General features: G+C 36.5%; 1 protein-coding gene across 1 annotated transcript; it reads right to left on the reverse strand.

The window, feature by feature from the left end:
* Nucleotides 1–633: 633 nt before the first annotated feature.
* LOC104404174 (myosin-binding protein C, slow-type-like) lies at nt 634–15,098 on the reverse strand (the record flags this gene model as incomplete). Its single annotated transcript, XM_010012540.1, has 7 exons — nt 634–984; nt 3,321–3,360; nt 9,638–9,824; nt 10,453–10,589; nt 12,109–12,268; nt 14,008–14,147; nt 14,903–15,098. Coding segments are annotated over 6 exons (831 nt in total), but the record flags the coding sequence as incomplete, so codon positions are not given.
* Nucleotides 15,099–15,285: the final 187 nt, after the last annotated feature.

Genomic DNA, 15,285 nt, shown 5'->3' on the forward strand with positions numbered 1-15,285 from the left:
GGAAAGTTGTCATGTTTGGCATTTATAATATTTAAAATATTGAAAATATATAGATATAAAATTATGTATTGTGTTTATCTTTACTCACATTCTGTATTATGTATCTTAAAGTGTAAACCCATTGAATCAAGTGACAGGTGATATATTTTTCCACTCACTGTGGTGGGCTCAAGTTCCTGCTTTACAGTATGTGGAAATTAAACAAGAAATATGGTAACATGAGCCAGAGAAAAACCTACAAAGTTACTGAGAACTTGATAGATCTTAAACACTTCATATTTATTGTACATTAAATAAAACAATTTCAGTTCAGTTGAGGACTGATGGGTTGGATTTAAGAAACCAAAACTTCTAAAGGAAGATATATTCAGCATAAATGATCAGTAAGTACATAATGCATTAAGTATGTTATAGTAAAACCGTATTTTGTTAAACAATTCTCAGGTAAATAAGATACATTATCAAAGAGGTATGTTCTCCAAGGGTCTTATTGCACAGCTACTGGCTAATCCATGTACTTTCAGTCTGAGAAAGATATGCTTTGTACCACCAACTACAAACTTTGACTGCCTCCTCAGGTTTATTACACAACTTCTCCTCGTTCTTCATTAAAAAACAGAACACAGTATCAAACAGAAAATAAAGCTGAACGTTACAAAACGCTTGTTGTCTTCAGTTCATTTCAATTCAACCCAAAGCAATCCATGCGTATTCGTTCTTTTCAGTAAGAGCAGGTAGGGAAAACAAAAACAACAGATAAGGAAAAAAAAAAAGAAAGAAATTCCCCAACCACACCTTTGTTCTGTGATTGCAAGAACTAAAATGCTGTAATTCTGCTACCAATTTCCAGTGCAGTGGGGGGGGAAACACTGTGGACGGACTCTCACTTCCCCTCAGTTTTGTCTGCCTGTACTTCACGCATGTATGAATCAATGATATGCGGAGGCACGCCATCCATCAGTAGTCTGAAGAACGAAAGCCCACCTACAAACAAGGAATAAGACACTCTTCAGTGTGAAGCTCCCTGGAACGACAGCTTTGTACCTTTATTTTCTGGTGTAAGCAGCAAAGATTGAGTCAGTTCCTATTGTATACTTCATTTTGTGATGTGATCAAATTAATCCCTGTTCAGAAGTCTAGCGCAAGATTTAACCATTATTTAATCCCTGTACTATACAGAACTTTCCTGTCATCTTGCACAGGATGAATTTCATTTCTAGGATGTCATATACTCAGTCATTTATCTCTCCCCCATGCAACAGTCTGTGATAAGCTTCACCTCAAATAACCCTCCTGGATTTCCATCAGGCTGGGTGGAGTACAGTGAGTGAGAGGTGAAAGTCAGCCCAGGGGGAACAGTACAGAAAACACCTGACTGTGGTGAGTTGGTAAAAACATGCGGACACATTCAAATTATTTTAGTGGGGTATTAAAATGTTTTATAAGTATTTAGCAAAATATTTACCATGTTGCTTGAAAATAACAGGTGGGATGACATATGTGAAAGAATCATGTGAAAAAAAGCCAGGAGTTTAGATATTGGTGCCTTTGGATTCCAGAGAGAGGTGATGAAGTTGAAACTTTCATCTGCTGCGGAATTCTGAAGAAAGATTTTGGATTCATTTTTGAATAAAAAATAGACCACACGTAATCACCTTGGATCCAGGTGCTTACTCCCTGAAAGCAATTTCTGCCTGAGTTTTCTTATGGCTTGAAATTATTGTTGCGTGATCTCAAAGCTGTGACCTGCACCAATCCATAGGTGAGACCTACTCCACACTTGTGGCCACTGTCTTCCTTTGCTGCAGTCAGTGTCCTGGCTTACAAGCCCTGATGACAAATAGGGACATTTTGTACCCAGCGTTTCCTCCGGCACTGCCAAAACTTCTTTTTCTGTTTCTGTGAAACTAAACTTCTTTTTTTTCCCTTCGCCATTTTTCAGTTCAGTGGTGGTTGGAGCCAACATTCACTCAACAGGTATAAAAAGTACCATTCACAGCCTTTTAAGCCTGTGTACTTCATGGCTGTGGCTTAGCCACTGTGAGTAAAAAACTGAACAAAACCTATTTTAAATGACTGCTATAATAGAAAACTGGGCTTATAAGAAAGCCATTGGAGTACTCAGTGTTTTCTTTGGTGTTCTAGAAAAAAGAACGTGGCAAAAGATTTTTGAAGAGCATTTAATAATTTTATCCAGGACAAAATATTTCTTTCAGGAAATACACGTATGTAATGTCTAACAGACCAGCCAGGGCACCCCAGATCTCAGTGACGTAGAAGCATGAATTTAATAAAAATAGTCCAAATTATGAGTGAAATTTCATGTTACTGAAAAAAAAAAAGTCACAGAAAAAAAAAAGTCACACATGGATAGTTCTGTTAATTTCACTGAAATCAAATGTCTTTTGGAAGGAACAGTGGGAAAATGATAAATATTTTGCTAAAAAACATTAGATTCTACCCTGTCTCGAGGTGAAGGATGGCATTTGTTTTAAGAAAGCTACGTACCATTACTATTCCTCTTAAAAATCTGCATGAGTATTCTGTTGCAAATTGCAAAACCACCTACTAATAACTGCACTTACCTTCTGAGCCTTTTCTGGAACACACCAAAAGCTTTAAAGCAAAAGTACATTGCCAAGATGAAGATATCACTGTCTCTGAATCCTTCAGCCCAATGCAACTGAGCTGATACTTACGTACAGTGTTTATCCTGAGTACAGATTTTAGGAATTTGTAACCTTTATTAACACAAGGATTATCCAATTAAAGTGCTATTAGTTACTATTGATTATGAGACTGTGCTATCTCATTTAACACCATCGTTGTTGCAGAACTATTCAGTCCCGACCGTAGGTAGGTGCACAATACAGACAGAAAAAAAAAAGCATGCTTTTTGGCATTCTTTTCAATCCATGAAGTGCAACTGTGATGAGAATCATTCGTTTTTAAATGAAATTAACTGTGGAATAAATATTTCAGTTATGTAGAGGTATATTCCTGTATGAGAATAAATGACTGTGAATGAAAAATACTCTTTTATTACTTGCATTTTATTCATGCTAATTAATCGTGCTAACTCATGCACTGTTAAATTCCATTGAAACATGCACTATTAGAAGGTAACGAGGTGTACTAATAAGGAATTACTGTAACAAGCAATTTTCCTAAAAATCTGGATTTGTGCATTAAAACTGTCATGCTACTCATTATAAAAACCATTTTCATTAGGTGAAATAATGAAAATCATGCCATACTAGGCAGACATTGTATGACACATACTCATAAGCTTCATATGCAAGAACCATATGAAAGCTTACCTTAGATGACAATATACATTCAAAAATCCTTACTGTGTAACTAAGGGAAAAAGAAAGAGAAGTAACAATTTAATCACAAACACAAAAGTAGAGAGAAAACGTTGAGTGAAATTATGCTTACGATTATGTGAAGATGATGTTTTAATCCTTAGTCATGTAAAAAATGTAGGAATAGAAACACATGAAGAGTAAAAGGTAGGGAACCAGTTCCACTTCAAAATGATCATTAATATGTAAAGGCTATATTAATATCTACAAGTAACTATAAATCTTGTAATTAGTCTAAAGTATAGATTGGAACCAAATTATGCAACTAACATTTAAGATAAATGTTTCCAAACGTAGCTTCAAAGAAGCCAACACATATATATATATAGTATTTTCCACCAGGGAAAAAAAAAAAAAGCACACACGTAACACTGAAGCATATATATATATGTTGAAACTCTATAAGGCAAAATAATCAAGTACAGACTAATTACGTACCTGTGTACTATAGTATGTACTTTGTCATATATCCACATACACATTACTTAAAGCATGCTATTTACTCTATTGGAGCCCTTATCTTTAATTAAGCATTTTGACTCTATATAACACCGATATGTATACATTTATATTTGTGTATGTATATAAAAGCACTCAACTTTCTAGCTATTATAGCCTTTTAGGAAAAAAAAACCTTAATACTTCAAAAAACTACAGGAACGTTATCTAATCTGACTTCTTAACATGTTTTAGGTTTGAAATAGTAAATTTGGATGCATAATATACTGCAGACTAGTTTCTGGGCACCTCTGAAATTTTAAAATTGCACTCTTAATATTCTAGATTTGGGCAAGGTTACAAGCAAACACCTTTCTATAGAAACAGCCACATTCTCTGAACACTACGGAACCTGAATTTAAAATAAGTTCTAGAGGAAATGAAGTAAAATTATATCTTTGTAACTAAAGTTTTCGCTGATTTCATTTGTATCAAGATTTCATCTTTAGATTGTATGGGTTAAGCTTAGATGTGGGTTGTGATTCTGAGAACTAGCTTGTAACGAAAGACTAATCTGTAATAAAGAATGCCTTTTAAGCACAAAATATTAGTATGATACTTCTGCTCTTTCAATAATTCTACAAACTAACTGAGAGCTGGGGTTTTTGAAATGCAAATTTCTATCTCCTGGAAAGATCTAAAGGTTTTGTTCAGAGGTCATCATGCTGATGAAATAAATTGATAGGTAGCAGGTAGTTCTATGCCCAATGGCATAGCAGAACTATGTCTCAACCCTTTGTAACTCTGATGTTAAATACCCATATTCTTGATTAATTTGGCCTTCTTTGCTCATGTGACATACATTGTATGCCATGAGACACTGGCTAGTTTAATCTAAAAAAGCAAATAAATACACACTTTGCATGCAGAAAATGCGTTTGCATGTGGAAAGAGAGGAAGGGAATGAAATGGAATACCCAGAGGAGTATGCTTATTATAAACCTGATTATTCCCCGCCAAGAAGAATGGTTGTCCTGGGTTAATTACTCCTTGATATATCACTGCAGAATTAGAATATTTATAGTGGTATTTATTCGCATTTGAAATTTTTCCCAGTTGATCTTTACACCTCTTTAAAACATATTTCTCATACAGAATATTTTCTATCATCAACCTATTAGAATGATCACCAGTCTTCATTTCGCTCTTAAGATAAACATTCTTTAAACCCATTTGTTTCACAATAAAAGAAGTATGGTGCTCTGTCTGAATCTTTCCATTGACCTCAGTGAAGCTGACAAGGAATCAGTTCCTTCCTGCTTGCAATGGGAGATTTACATTTACAAATTTACATATTTCACCATCTACCTCAACAAACTTAGAAGATATATACAATATTTTCTGTAGGAAGATGAATACAAAACATTTATAATGAAATTCTATGTATGCATTATCTTCCAAGATATATGAGGTAGAGTTATTTTTTTTTTTATGATCTATTACTTGACTTCTTACAGCACGATTATATTTACAATAGAAGCCATTGTATATGCAATTGTATGGAGCAGCTTATAGAACTGCCACCTTTAAGTTCACTCAGCAGAACTTAAAACAAAAGAACAAAGTGCTGTCTGTCTGAAATGACATCAGTACATGCAAAACCTTTTTTGAGGAAAAAATAAAGTTTTATAGTCTTTACTATTGTGCTCATAATTATCGCTAAAACTTTTCCAGGAAGTAAGTGTCAAATGTAGTAACAACTAGGGGTTTTAGTTTTACACCTAAAATAATGTAAGGAAATGGCTAAAAAAGTAGAAAATTGTAGCATACTGATAGTCTTCGTAGCCAGAGTATTCATAGGTACTCAGTTGTTTAAATACTATGCAAAATCAGAAATCCTAGACTGTTCTGTGAGTAGTTCTGACGTTCCTAGGATTGAGCATATTTATATATATAAATTTCAGATCTCCAATACCTCAGAAATAATAGAGGGGTAAAAGAAACTCTAGCCAACATAAAGAAAAGTCACTTACTATAATATATACTGTTGCATGACATAGAGCTCTTTAGCATGGCTTACTATCAAAAGATCTGTAATAATAGGATGATATAATATCCAGAGATCTGTATTAATAGCACTGTAGCTAATACATTCACGAGATAGGTAGCATAGCCTTGAGCCTGTTGGTCTTATTCAGGCAACATTCAACTGTATCTCATAATTTTATAAATCCAGACCTTGATTGTTACTTGCTGGAATAAAGCTGAACCAGGTCAAAGTTATATATATGCTATAAACACACACAAACACACTGCAATCTGTTTCCAGTGAGTCAGAAATCCGTAAGTCTTTACTCTGTGTCAATGTGATGAGCAGTCATCTGAGGAGTCCTCCTAAATGAACAAACAGGCTGGCAAATTAAAAGAATGATAATTCAACACTTAAGTCAATAGAATAGTGAAATAAGATGTGATTATGTTTTTATGCTCCGGCTGTTTAATACTCATTTGCATTTGTCTGTAGCATATAGCAAACCCTGAGCCTACTCTGGTTTGCCAACCTACAGCTGCTGTATTCACTTAATCCTATTCCCTTTGAATTCATCAGTTGAACTGCCAGTCATGTTAAGAGTGTCAGCACTGACCCTTACAACAGCTGTCCTGTGTCTAAGCCTTACAAATAACTGGTCTAAGCAGTCTTCAAAAAGGAGCCTAAAATAATGGCTAAACCTGCCAGGATGGAGAGAGAAATCTCTTCAAGCGTGACCACTCACAGCCCAAAGCATTCAGAGGGAACCACAATACCAGGCTTGGTGAGATAGAGTAGGACTGCACCAGGTAATGGAAGGTAGGAAATCAGGTTCATAAACCAACCATTAACCAGGGGAGGTGGAGTGTAGGTTAAAAAAGCAGCCTAAAACATAGTCTATGTGGGATTCTAACAGTCTGTATTTTTCAGGACTTCTTTCAGGTGGCATGCAAAATAAAAGTACTCTGAGCAAAATGTCTATAGCATAGTATTTATTTTTTTAGTTGTTCTCTTAAATATTATGTTCCTTGAGAAGAAAGAGGCTTTTTTGAGTCTACAAATGTCTATGTTACAGTCAGTGGGTGTGAGAGGTTTTACTTAAAAGTGAGGAAGGATGAACTAAATCTTGTCAAAAGGAAGTAATTCTTACAACCTCATTCTCACTATAAGAAAGATATGCTCAACTGCAACCCCAAGGTGCGAGAGGAACTGAGACTGTAAGACATGCTGCAACCAGCTGATAGGATGATTAATACAACCTTCAGGACATGATGCAAAGCCCATGCATTGATCCAAGGTTTCCTGTGGGTTGAATGATCAGGGGGATTCTTGAAACTCACTAAAGTGCTAGCATAAGTCAACAATATTAAGAACTGAGTCAACCTCTCAGACTCACAGAGCTGGAAGCAATATGGAGATGTCATTTAGTGCATATCATAACCCTAACAAATTGTACTGCTGTCATTCTTCTAATCTGCTTTTAAAGGCTTTTGGTAGCAAAGGCTTTGCAGCAACCTCTGCAGGAAATCTGCTCTAGTGCTTCACTGTCCTGACTGTTGTCTACACTGAATGTTTGCTGATGCGTTGCCAGACATAATTTTTTTGATTTAATTTTTAATGCAGCCATTATGGAAAGAATCAGCTGTGAACCGAGTCTGGCAGCCTGAACAGAGTGCATCATGTACCCTCTATTTAAAAACACTACTCAGAAAACTGGACCTATGAAAGTTAAATAAACATTTGTCAGCAAAAATCATCGTGGGCATCATCTCAGTTGTACACTTTAATGAACAGAACTATAGCTTTTTTCCCTATATATATTGATTCTAATTGACTAGAAAAGGATCTAAGCATTCCCAACCTGTTTCAGATACCAGTCTATAAATGTCTATAACTTAAGAAATAAGATTCCCCATCAGGAGTGATCAAAGGCAATAAAATCTCTCCAAACTTCTCTCTTAAATCTCTAACATAGAGCATCTCACTGCTGGTGAACAATTTATTGGAAACTGTTGCATATTAAAAGAGATCCTGAATCGTGACATGGTGTTTGTATTATGCGTCAAAAGTAGTCCTGATATTCAGTGAAAAGAAGTTCAAACATCAACAGAGCATCTATATTTCACAACAGCTGGAAAAGGAATTACTGAAGAATAATACGTAATCCATGACAACATTTGGAGTTTGTATTTCCTAAAATGGAGAGATATTAGTTAAGTTATTTCTTATCTTAAAAATATTTCACATTACTCTGCACATTATATACAAAAACATTCTGTGTAAAACAAAGGACAGAAATAAACAGCTTCTTGTATTGAAAATGTAGTATTTGGTTGTACTACAAGCAAAGTGGTGCAGATCAAAAGTTACAACTGAGTGTAAATGCACATAAGAATTTTAGGGCTTAGGGACTTAGGGAGTTAAGTGAAAGAGCAAACTAACTTGGCCTTTCAGTATAAAAAAAGATGAAGCAACCTTCTCACGTGATGAGGTCTTCTGTTATGCTGTGAAATAGAAAGTTTGCTTGTGATTAAGGAAAACAATCATATTTCCAGGATGAGGATATCACCTTTTAAACACAGTATCTTAAAAATAAATCATGAAAGTTAAGAAACATACTATGCATATTTTTATTTTACATTAGTTAAATGTTCAACTTCATAGACAAAACATATATTGCAATGGCTTCCTGCTAGCAGATTTGAGCTGTGGGACAAGATACATCAGAAAACACGGAAAATGGAAAATGAAAACCAAAATAAACAATACTATCCATAAGGATATTAACTATTGTGGCTTTCATTATAGACTATCGTGACGGCAATAGCATAATTAAGGCCATATTCAGCTAGCCTAAATGCCCAAGTTAGACACTTCCTATCAGCTGGCTTTAGGCAGCTTTCTTTACTTAGAACGTCCTACTATTTTTTTTTCCAGAAATACTTAGCTTATTCTGCAGTTGAAACTAAAGACTTTGGTGAGAGTTAGTCCAGCTAAATACGACACCATCTTTTCCTAGGAAGTAGAAACATATGGTCCTGAGATTATTCATTAGTAGTCCAATCAAAACCCTATTAACATTCATGATATCCCAGTCAATGCTAAACTATCTGGAATTCATAAAATTTATCCATTAATAAAAATAAAGATGTGTCTTCAGTTGGACAAGGGTAGCTTATTTTGCAAAATCTATAGTTTTGAGTATTTTGCTCTTAAAGCAAGTGCAGCAATTATACCAACTAGCTTGTGTCCTTGAGAACAATAGTGGGTTTTACTACTTGATTTTGCTAGCAAACTTCCTTGGAAGCAAATGTTTGGTTTGTTCAATAGATAATTTTATAGTAGAGAAAGTCTGCCTTGAGGTAATCTTTCTTCCTTTTCTCCTTCTCCCCTTGCCATTTCCTTCAGAGACCTGTCTGTTATCCAAGATGATTTTCTTAATGTTTTCCTGTAGAGCTCTGTGGCTGAGTTTTACTAGAGGTTCTCAGGGAAGTGGTGTAGCTCTGAGAGTGACAGTCTAACTTTTGTCACTTGTGAAAAAGTCCTTGCGGTCACTGAAGGTGTGAATTAGCATGGGGGGAAGGAGGGGAAAGATCATATAGTATAAGCACAGCATGTTGGTCCTCCAAAAGAGAACAGAACAACCAATATAGTTTATTTTGTCCTAACCATGTTATCATTTTCAACCAGGAAATTTAAAAAAGTTGTTTGAATTCTCTTTTGCATTTGTCTTGCATACTTCCACTCCTATGTAAATGGTGTTCAGACAAAGAGGGCATTTGTAATGTTTTAAAACCCTTACCTTTTACTTCCAGTTTGCAATCAACTTCTGCTTCTCCAAGTGTATTGACTGCTCGGCAGGTATAAGTACCTCCGTCATAGGGACTGGGTTTGCGGATCTCCAAGGTACAGACACCTTGGTTGCTGAACATTCGGTACCTTGGGTCATTCATTATAATTACTTTGTTTTTCAGCCAGGTTATTTTGGGCTGTGGTAAAAACAGAAGAAAGCCCACATGCGTAAACTTATGAACTGAAATATTTTACCACTTCTTGTGAAGTTCATTTAAAGTTGAGTAATCCAGAAAAGATAAAAAATAGATACAGTAGTGATAGAAAAGAAACTGTAATTCTTAACATTCTTATTTTACTAGGTCACTTTTCACAACACTAAATAGATCACAAAAAGACACAATTCAAAAGAATGTGAAAGATGCATTGAACAGTAGGTCTGAGAACCAGCGTAGTCCCCAGACTATTCTTGTAACGTACTTACTTAAAGTATAATTAGTTTTTTACAGAATAATTATAGCTTTATTTTAGTAACAACCTTTACTGATGTATTAACTGTACATCTGTTGTCAGTGCTGGTCCCAGTATAGCCCAGCCTTTTCCTGAGGTTCTACACTTTCACCGAATTATCTGTGGATTTAGTAACTATTATAATGAGTATAACACAGGGAAGCTGGACGTCTTTTGTATTTAGAGCCCACACCATTCTTTTTGCCTTCAGCCAGGCTTTTTAATGCAAAAAATAGTAAAAAAGGTATTACAACTTTTATTATCAGGTTAAACTCTCTCATGTTTTAACTGATACTGTTATGAGCTATGTTGTACCTTGGGGTTGCCCCGAACACTGCAGTTCAAAGTAGCATTGTAACCAGCTACAGCAAACGTGTTGACTAGAGGCTGAGTAAACATCGGTCGTTCAGTGAAGTCAAAATCATCGTAAACTGGGTATTTGTAGACCTTACCTATGAAATGAAAATATAAACATTTATAAAAAGCGTGATGGCATGTAGCTAAATACCCGCCCATCTTAAGTAGCTACAGAGTCAATTCTAATCTGCACTGCCTTAGGTACCAATGTCACTCCAGTAATTGCACTTGTAGGGGAGGCTGGAAGTAGGCCTGTGAAGTGACTATAGCCCTTGGTCATACTATAGTATAGATGTCTGAAATCTTATCTTTGTTTCCTGACTAGGTGTTATACAAAATAATGCACATTTATTCTGTGTCTTTGCCTGTGTGCCCTGCACGTTATCCAACAGGATGAATGCTGACTGACATACAGCAGGATGCCTGTCTTGTCAAGCCTTGTTCACTCTATTGCCAATTACTTTTCACAGTTTGCTCTGATTGCAAACTGGCACTGTAGCTGAAAATCCATTTTCTTTCTGCTTTATTCAGTGCACTAACAATACAGATACCTGAATGGATGTAGTTTTTGTGTAAAGAAGACATAGTAGTAAAATATAGTTTCTTACTGTCATTTTATCCCTGCTCTGCAATTGAGATTATCATCAATAAATCACTTTCACCTACAAACTAAGTTGGTATTTAAAACAGCTGGACAGACTGAGATCTATTCCTATGCATAGGTATCATTAAACATCTTTGTTCACTGAAACCTGATCCAAGCTCTCATACTGACTTGAGTGAAGTTTAGGCCTGATACTTACTCTCATGACAAGGACACAAAAGCAGTGATGAAAAGCAATTCAGATAGCTATACTTTTGTTCATGATCCCATTTCTAAAAGAGAGGTAGTTTCCTTTTTAATAATGAAAGGGAGGTCCAGTACCCTGGACCTTCAGTCCTTCAGCCTGTCTGTATGGGTTGTACAGGTTGTCTGTCTTCTGCATCATGGCAGTCATGTATTCTTTCCTTTCAGACAAATTCAGGTGACCTGGGTTGATTTTCTTCCTTTAAACCACCTACATGAGAATTTCCCTTCCATAAAGGAGCAGTTATTTTCTGTTTTATTTATTTGAAGTTTACAGTACCATATCAAACTGTCAGTCAGGATTTCTGACCACAGATTCAGAATCTGTCCAGCTCCACCTGCAAGAGGTGTGAAGCAGGGGTTATGCTTGTCTGTTGGATCCTGCCTGAAATGGACTTGCAACAGCTGATGCCAGTTCTCCACTGGGAGGCAGTGATCCACCAGTTCTAACAGAACAGCTGCTTTACGCCTCTTCCAGCTCTTGTTGACTTAGATCTGCCAAAGGTGACACAAGTCTGAGATCCAAGATTGTAGAAAACGTCAAAACATGGGAAAAATGTCCCACACATGATTAAAAGAAACCCCAACTATGAACTATGTGACAAAGCAAGAAATCCTAATACAAAATGCCCTAGCTGTTACTTGTACCTGGGTTTGGGGACAGGAATGCATCGGAATGCTTTGGGTATATGGGCTTTACCTCTAATCACCTTCCAGCCTCTGAACACACCCCTTCCCTTTTGACAAGGAATGGACAATTAGCTAACCATCCTTTGCAATCAAAGCGCTCTCTTTGGTCATCGTTGCATTCTCACTGAGGCCGCACATGTTCTCAGCGAAGACACGGAAGTAGTACTCATTTCCTATGATGAGCTCATTAATGGTGGCACTGGTGCGGTGGTAGTGCTCCATTACTGTGAACCATTCCTGAAGGATACAAAACCAGAGAGTAAGCTTCCCCGCAGCACCCTGCATCTCTCAGCCATTAACTACTGTCTGGTAGAATCACTGAGCCTGTGGGAGTAAGATTTTCCTTTGGGAATGTGGGAATGTTAATGAATACTAGAATAATGAAGCTAACAATAATTAATGAAACAATTGATAATGAGAATATGACATTCACTGCTGAGCAGTGAAGGCTGAGTGGAAAGTACAATCTACTGAACTGTTATGCATTGTAAACCGGGAGGGCTTGTTTCAGGAAATCCAGTGTTACAAAGGTTGTATTATGTGAAGCAAGGCAGGCTCCTTCATTCTTACTCTATGCTGCTGGCAGAAGGTACTGCTGCAGATAAGAAAACTGCAGGCTGGGGTGGAAAAGTAGTAACATGTACTCATTTGCTGTAACATGCACTCACAAGAGGCCAATGCATTAATCTGCCCACCCTGTTCCACAGGTTGTGTGTTCATGAGAAATGTAATTTTATATAGGTGGTCCTCTGATATCTAAAGGCTCAGATGGGGAGGCGGGTTTTAGTGCTTTAGTCTTGCAGCAGTAAACAGGACATGTGAATTCTATGCTAGTACACAATGCCTAAATAACAAACTGAGATGTAAGAAGTTAATGCTAAAAATGGAATATGTGCAATATGACCACAGCAGTGTTTTTGCTTTGCTTTACTCTGCCTGACATAGTTTTCTTGCTTTCTTAAAAATGAACTTGTGCTGAGTTCCCCATGCCACAGTTTGCATTGATATTTGGTCATCTTTAAGAGGCAAAGTGTCCTTTGGGAAAACAGTTTTCTGTAGAGGACCAACTGTGCCAGAATTTCAAAATTCACCACCACAGAGAATGTGGAGAAACTATGACCAGAATGATCCATGGCACACTGGACTCTTGACACTACTGTTGTTGCTTTCTCCTTAACACAGTAATGCAGAGACAAGGGACATCATTGTGCTGGTCACTGTATAGAGAACATGTCTTCTTACGGTGTGAAGAGAAAAAAAAAAAGGGTGGGAAGGGAAATAGTGACATAGGAAGACTGAATTGATCAGACCATGAAGCAGATCAATATATTAAAGGGGTAGGCACATGACAAAAAGATTCCTTTAGATAAGGCAGCTCCAAAAATATTGTCCTAGATAGCCAGTGCTTAAATTTGCAGTTAAGTATGAAATGTAGGAATCTAACTACTGTCTTTTAAGGAACTTTTCATGTTAATTTAGTGAAAATAATATGCCTCTATATTGCACTTCTCATCTGTAAATTTCAAAGCAGTTTATGAATTTCATATGTACCATTTTGCCATGGGTATTAAGGAGTGACAAGGAGTTACACAATGGGATATTACAAGTTTGAAAGCAGTGGCACTACGTTTTGATTCTAGTAGCAACCTACTGACTTCAGAATTAACATTTTGGGGTTTCATTTTCTCTACGGAGACAAAGGAAAAAGAAAACTCCAGAATTACTTCCTTCAAATCCACCTGTTCTTTCCTTTTCAGTCCTCCTCTTTGGCATCACCTGAAAGCATTCCCATTTCTAGGGTTTAGCTACAATGAACAAGACATTTTTAGAAATTTTAGACATGTCTTGCAGATTTTCTGGATATTGACTAATGAATGTGTTGTCCACCTACATCATTTTAGGCATGTAAGGGTTTTATTTTTGAAAGGGAGAACTCATGAGTGCATCAGCCCTTTAAACAACTCCTTGTTACTTACCATACTCTTCTTATCTGCTTTCTGAATAGTGTAGCCAGTAATGGCAGCATTGCCATCATCTTTTGGTGGCTTCCATGATAAATTTACATTTTCTCCCCAGACATCATCAATAGTTACAATCTCTGGTGGGCCTGGGCGATCTGTAATGAAAATACGGCAGCTGACATTTCCCACGGTTTGCTTTCTCTATCTGTCTCTTTCCTACACGTCTTCCACTTAGTTTGATTTCTCTCTCTAAATGCAGACATGCCAAAACCAATGTCAAAAGAAAGCTGAGGCTGCAAAAGACGTTTTCAAAGATAAAATATGTCAGGATTATGGAAAACTTAGCATAACCATTTTGAGAGTACAGTTTCTAGTATGCATATGCTCTTTAATTGTGTAAAGACATTTTGGAAAAACTAAAACCAGTGGAAGACGTGTTCCTAAAAGACAAAGTTGGACAATTATTATAAACACTGTGCTACCAGTTTTGTCTATTATGTAACGAAATAGATTGGTAAAAATGGAAAGCAGATGTGTTATCTTCTCTGTCTTTCCTACTTCCATGTAATTCCAATACTTAGGATTTCTTCCACATTACATGTGTGACAAAGTTACTATGAACTTACTACTGTTTCTTGCTATGGATACCACACAATGGGAAAAAGCTTGCATCCTGAATAGACAAGAACATGAAAAGTATAACAGTGAAAAAAAAAAGAAACTGACATGTTCCAACAAACACCAACCATTGTGTAGGGAGGTTTAGTTAGAGACCACAAATCTATATCCATGTAATTGAGCTATCACTGTAAAGAAAGATGTTCTTTGGGATTCCTCTGTTTTATATTGCCTTGGAATGGCTGGAGTCCTCTTCTCTGGCATGCACTTATATCTGTTTCTCAAAACATACCAACAATCTGAATATCTATCGTAGCTTTGTCCACCAAGTTCTCTACTTCCACTTTCATGTCGTATTCTCCAGAGTGGCACCTTTCTGCCTTTCGGATAAAGATGATGGTGTCATTCTCAGTGTTGCGGATGTTGATTTCGTTCTTGTCTATTGGAGAACCATTTTTCTCCCATGATACTTTTGCCCTTGGTCTTCCCTGTAAGAAGCCAGGGAACAATTTGTATATGATTTTGGGAGAGAAAAGGGGGTGGAGGAGAAAAGGTTTATTTCTAAACAGGAAATAAAAAACATCCCGAAAGAAACAGAGAATTCTTTTTTAAATCATATAACATTTGAGATGCAATCATATTAATTCACCTAAACCACAGATAGCTATCTCTTCC

The sequence above is a fragment of the Nestor notabilis genome, unplaced genomic scaffold (genome assembly GCF_000696875.1).
Source record: "Nestor notabilis isolate BGI_N333 unplaced genomic scaffold, ASM69687v1 scaffold12074, whole genome shotgun sequence".
Lineage (NCBI taxonomy): Eukaryota > Metazoa > Chordata > Aves > Psittaciformes > Psittacidae > Nestor > Nestor notabilis.